This window comes from Ammodytes marinus (genome assembly GCF_949987685.1).
Source record: "Ammodytes marinus genome assembly, chromosome: 20".
Classification (NCBI taxonomy): Eukaryota; Metazoa; Chordata; class Actinopteri; order Uranoscopiformes; family Ammodytidae; genus Ammodytes; species Ammodytes marinus.
The window spans coordinates 1,504,326-1,510,325 of record NC_137224.1 but is presented as its reverse complement, the minus strand read 5'-3'; the positions used below and the strand labels follow the sequence as shown (position 1 = coordinate 1,510,325).

The window sequence follows — 6,000 nt, the reverse complement described above, 5'->3', positions numbered from 1 at the left end:
ACAACAAATATTTTTTGTGTTTTGAAAATCAAACACCACTATGTACCGATCTTTATTAACAAAATATATTGAAAATCAGACGGTTAACAACATATGAACAAATCCTTCTTTGATAACCTTCAGAATAGTGCTAAGAATGATTATGGAAAGTTTAGTTGGTGTAAGTACTTCAGAATTTGGGATTTACTATTGAGAGAAGAAGAAAACAATAACTTATGTTGAGATGTCCGTTAAAGATGGTCGTATAAAAGAAATATACAGACGCAAACAGACAAGGTTTAGTCAAACAAACTCCTAAAGCCCCTATCTCACTGGGATGCGACTGTTTGCGACAAGTTGGAGACTGCATTCGTGAGGGAGTCTCTAAACTGTCTCCAAACGTTCGCGGAGGTCTCAATTTCCTCGCATGAGTCGCAGAGCCTCGCAGTCCTGTCGCATGAATTTTGAACATGTTCAAAAAAAGTGTGCGACAAATCTAGTCTCAAAATAGTCTCAGAGTGGTCGCATGTATCTCAAACGCGTTGCAAACCCTCCTCAATTTAGTCTCCGCGAGTCAGAAAGTGCGAGAAGTGTGAGACAACTTTGCGATGGTCTGGCGAGGGTTTGGCGACATATGAAACTAAATTGTGACTGATTTGAGACAAAAATGAGACTTACATTCCGTACGTGCGACGCTCGCCAGACGTTCGCGAGACATAAATGAGATCTCCTGGCAAGTGTTGGGCAGGACATTCGCAAACGTGTCGTGAAGAACCAACTCTGCAAGTGCAAGACTGCAAGTGAAAATTGTCGCTAATTCGCATATTTTGTCGCAATTTTGTGTCTCCAACTTGTCGCAAACAGTCGCAGCCCAGTGAGATAGGGGCTTAAATGTATATTTTTTATTTACACTAGTATGAAAGAAGACCTGTTATGGAAGCAAAATAGACAAAAAATCACAAATTTGACCTGTTTTCGCCTGCAGTGTCTCGCGTTAATGAGTTATATCTACGGCCTAAAAGCAGACTCAGTTTGAAGTAGTTATATCCGGCTCTCACTGTATCTCTGGTTGAGTATTGGGCATTCTGTGCTGCAACCCAGTCAATAAGTCTCACCAGAATCTCTCTGACTTTTTACGATTGTTTGTGTGTGTTTTTTTATAGGGTGATACATTGTGCTAATTGCAAAGCCACTTGGGGAAGACAGCATTTGTTGATCTCCCAGTTAATGTGACCGGGTGATAAAATGCATTAAGAGCCAGAATAAGCCTTTTAAGTACTTTAGTGCAGCTGTAATTTGGGTGAAATTCTCAGCCGAAACTGCACTAGATAAAAATCTTTAACCTTCAAATGTTCTTCCAAATCACATGTCAGCACTTACAAATTAATCTGCCGTTTGAAGGTCAGCGGTTTTGAAGAATGTTTGTTGTCAAAATCAGGGAGTGTGTGTGTGCGTGTGTGTGTGTGTGTGTGCTCTGAAAAAAAAAAAAGTCCAGTGTTTAAACACAGCCTAGGCTCTGTAAACTGGTGCCTTGCTAGCTACATTGGCCCCCTTTTGTTTTCATACCAATAAACCGGAACTTCATTCAGTCTGATATTCAATGGAACATTATTTCTTGTTTTGTTCCTGGTGGAAATGAAATGTTAATATCATTGAACTGATCACAGAAAATGTGTTTCTGTTTGAACAGTCTCTCAGCTCTGAAACAAATCAGACAGAGACCCCACATCACAGAAAGAGAAATGTAGGGTTAGACAGTGAGACCATAAAACACTCTTTCTGCCTTTTCTCAGGTTAGGATGATCCGATTTCAATTTTTTTTTTTGCACATTTATACTTGATAGGATCTCCGAGTTTAATACACCTTCATATTCCCACCGGTGAAGTAGGCCTTTAATAAGCTTCTTCAACATTCACACCACAATGCAATTTATTTTTCCTTCTTCATACTTTGAGTATTTTGATTAATCACAGTTTTCTGACAGTTAAAAAAAAATATATATATATATATGATTTCTATGATTTTGTAACTTTTCTGAGACACATGGCTGGGTTTTGAAAAAATTAAAAAAAATCTGCTTTTACAGCAAGATTTCTGAATAAATATATATTGCATAAAGAACTGTCAGCTGTTACATTTTTCTGAGCTTATCCTAGGAGTGAGTTTCCAGAGAAGCGCTATATGAATACACTATATTGTTATTATTTTTATTATTGTGATAAGTTCTGTTCAGTTGAAAGCATGAAATAGTGATCGTTTGTGTGTGTGAAAGAATGAGCTCAAGGCAAAGCATTGTGATGACAGTGCAGAATGGGTTATGAAGGTTTGGGGGGAGAGCCCGGCCCTCCGCACATTTAAACTGAATAATTTAAGGCCACAGGAGCGGGATAATTCAGTTTGTCTGTTATGAAGTTTTCTTAAAATATCCTGCCGTTGGTCTGTGTCTGTGTGTGTGTGTGTGTGTGTGTGTGTGTGTGTGTGTGTGTGTGCGAGACTGTGTGTGACTGACTGTCTGTGTGAGAGACACTGGGTGTGTGTGTGTCTCTCTTTGCCTGTATGTGTGTGCATGTGTCTCTCTGTCTCTGTGTGTGTGTGTGTCTGTCCCCCTGCCTGTGTGTGTGTGTGTGTGTCTGTGTCTGTCCCCCTGCCTGTGTGTGTGTGTGTGTGTCAGTTAGTATGGACCCTTGTCTCACTGGTTTTTGTCTTATCTGGTCTCTGCAGGACGTTGCTTCAGAACGGCTGGAGCACACAGGCCCCGCCCACGTCACCACGACGACAGAGTCCGGCCCCTGGAAAGGTCAAAACGCAGCACAGCCCGTTAACGGCGTCCTCAGCAGGTACAACCGACCACACCCGCCATCTTTGTAGTTCCTTGATATAATCTGCTTTCCTGAGAAACACAGAAATGGGAACTTCTTGATAGTACAGGTTTTCCTAAGGTCCTAAATGGGAGTTGGTAGAAAATCTGGTAGAATATAAAATTCATAAGTGTGTTTTTGATTGGTGTAGATCCCCAGGTAATAATAATAATAATACATTTGGCTCTACTTGGTTCTGAAGGACACTGTACATTCAAAACAGATAGACAATCAACAACAGATACACAGGAAACGATAGAAATAAAACAGTTCAAATAAAGTGAAAAATAAAGGTACATGGCTGTCGATAGAGACAAAGTGTTTCAATTTGATTTAACCCATTGATGACGGCTGCTGCGCGATGCCACATTGGCTCTCCTGCCTGATGCTGCATCGTGCAGCATTATTACTTTATCTAATTTTCATGGCATTCCCAGCATTGAATGCACTGTCATTGGTTCAAATACACATAAGGTGGGTTTTGTTGATTTTTTTAAGACCACGTGACCACCTAAAAGTTGTGTGGTTTGCCGAAAATCATGTCAATCAAAAAAATTAAAAATTAAAAAAATAATAAAAAAAATACGCCAGCTATGTCGGCGACAGAACAGTTAGTGGCGTTTGGTGCGCAGAATCAAGGTCTACTATAGACTACTGACGAAAATCACACAACACATTGCATCTATTTATTAACAATATTTAATTATTTTTTAATTCATCTAATTTTGACGATTTTTAGAAATATTTGTTGGTTTGTAAGCGCTAAGGGAGCATGTTTAAATAAAACATGTGAACCTTAACTTTTAAATGTATTTTATTTCATGTTTCTATGTGCTACACAGGCTTAGATATTAAGGTTTTGGTAGACTTGACAATTCGTACTATTTTTTCAGAAAACCCTCAGGCATTAAGGACATGCATCCTAGATTGCCATAGTCATCAATGGGTTAAAAGTGTAATATGTGCTTAAATTGAATTTAAAAGTGTAATGTTTTTTTCCTAATTCTCCTGTATGTGTCCCCCTCCCTCCCTCCCTCCCTCCCTCCCTCCCTCCCTCCCTCCCTCCCTCCCTCCAGGATGTCGGAGAGTGCAGACCCAAAGCACCAGCAGCAGTTGGCCTACGACAGCACGTGTGTTGCTGCGCGAACACGACCGCTCGTCAGCTGTCGGCGACGGAGACTCATCCAGCCAAACACTGTGCCCAACCTCAACGGCAAGGTGAGCTCACACGGGACGCTACTGACTGCTGACGGCTATTACCAGTGCAAAAATATATGTACAGGGGACGGCTGTGGTGAAGTGTGTAGGGCGGTCGTCCACTGGGTTACAGGGGCGGTTGTTCGATCCCCCGTCTCCCTCCGCCACATGTCCAAGTGTCCCTGGGCAAAGAGACACTGAACCCTAAATGTCTCCTGATAGCTAGCTTGCACCCTGCGTGGTAGCTGCTGCTGCTATCGGTGTATGAATGTGTGTGTGATTGGGCGAATGTGTACACAACATTGTAAAGCGCTTTGAGTCTGTGAAGAAAAACCAGGGAAAAGAGCTTTATAAGTGGAGTCCATTTACCATTTATACATTATGCAATGCTTTTACCTTAAAGGAACTGCAAGGCGAGTTTAGGTATGTAGCACAATTGACACAGTGGCTTAAACATACACAACACATGAGATTGCATTTAACAGATAATAAAACAGAGTAAAAACAGGCCGACTTATTGATAACATCTTTATATTTTTTAAGAAAAAAGTGCTTTGAAGTTGAAAGTTTGGTTGCGGAGAACAATGTCTAAGTGTATATTAATCTTAGACAACTTCCTCACCCAGTGTGATTTAGACTGATTAGTCCTTTGGTTTGTAACCTAATAGCTCAGTAAACGAGACATGGCTGCTGACATGTTTATGGAAAACTAGGCCAAACAACAAAGAAGAGTGATCACCCATGTGACACACACACACACACACACACACACACACCCACACACACACACACACACACCCACACACACACACACACACACACACACAAGCTTTAGTGGTGAAAAAATAGCAACATTGGCCTGTCGCTCGTTGATTCTTTTTCCCCCTCTCTGCTGCGTACTCAATCTGTTGTTCTGTTCATTTATAGTTAAGAACAAGATTGAAGTAGGATTTAGCCTTTTTTTAAATTGGTCTTCAGTTTTGTTATCAAGTTGAACTATTATTAAATAAAACCATTTCAGAAAAAATGCCGTTCCCCCTGTCACCATGACGCCAATGCCTTTTCAAACGGAAATGTTTTCCTCAATGACTCACTGTTGATGTCCTGTGTTGTTGCATTTCATTCTAGAACATCTTCTAAAAGCAATTAATCCTTCCCCTGAGTAATGTCTTTTTATTGAGTTTTCAATGAGATATAGTCAAAGCAACGGAACCATTTTAAATCGGGTTTATACGTAGCTGTTGTCGAATCGGACATAACTATTCCATCTCTCTCCAGTTCCTATTAAACCTCCTACGAGGAACTTTTAAATGTCAAATCTTTCCTCTGATGATCATAAAGGACCTGTAACAGCAAACGAGACCATCAGTGAAAAGAATGCTTCTTTTTTTTAAGATATTTTTTTCTGCATTTTTATGCTTTTTATTGATAGTGTAGAGACAGAGTTGAAATGGGGCAGAGAGGGGAGTGACATGCAGAGAACGACCGGGGCCTGGAATCGAACCTGGGTCCGCTGCTGGCCGAGGCCCATGGGGGGGACGCCCTACCAACTGAGCTAAAGGCGCCCCCAAAAGAATGCTTCTTTTATATAATTATAAGTAATGCGTCAGTGCACAGGTCCGGTTTTTGGCAGAACAGAAAGTCCTGTGTTTATGAACGCTCCTAAATCAAACAACTTTTATTTAGCCAGTTTCTTCTAACAGAGAAATATGTTTTTAATAGCGGTGTTCATGTAGGTTTTAGATTATGATTTATGTGGCGGCTGTGGTGAAGTGTGTAGGGCGGTCGTCCACTGGGTTACAGGGTCGGTGGTTCGATCCCCCGTCTCCCCGCCACATGTCCAAGTGTCCCTGGGCAAAGAGACACTGAACCCTAAATTGCTCCCGATAGTTAGCTTGTGCCCTACTATCGTTGTATGAATGTGTGTGAATGTGTTCAAAACAATGTAAATCACTTTGAGTCTGT

At 41.0% G+C, this 6,000-nt stretch overlaps 1 protein-coding gene across 3 annotated transcripts in view; it reads left to right on the top strand.

Moving 5' to 3' along the window:
* Window positions 1–6,000, top strand: part of kansl1a (KAT8 regulatory NSL complex subunit 1a) — a 61,152-nt gene that overhangs the window by 42,434 nt on the left and 12,718 nt on the right. For all 3 annotated transcript variants that reach the window (XM_080048844.1, XM_080048845.1, XM_080048843.1), the window contains 2 exons: window positions 2,702–2,817; window positions 3,915–4,056. In XM_080048844.1, coding sequence (XP_079904970.1) covers window positions 2,702–2,817; window positions 3,915–4,056 — 258 coding nt within the window. The remainder of the gene's footprint in view (window positions 1–2,701; window positions 2,818–3,914; window positions 4,057–6,000) is intronic.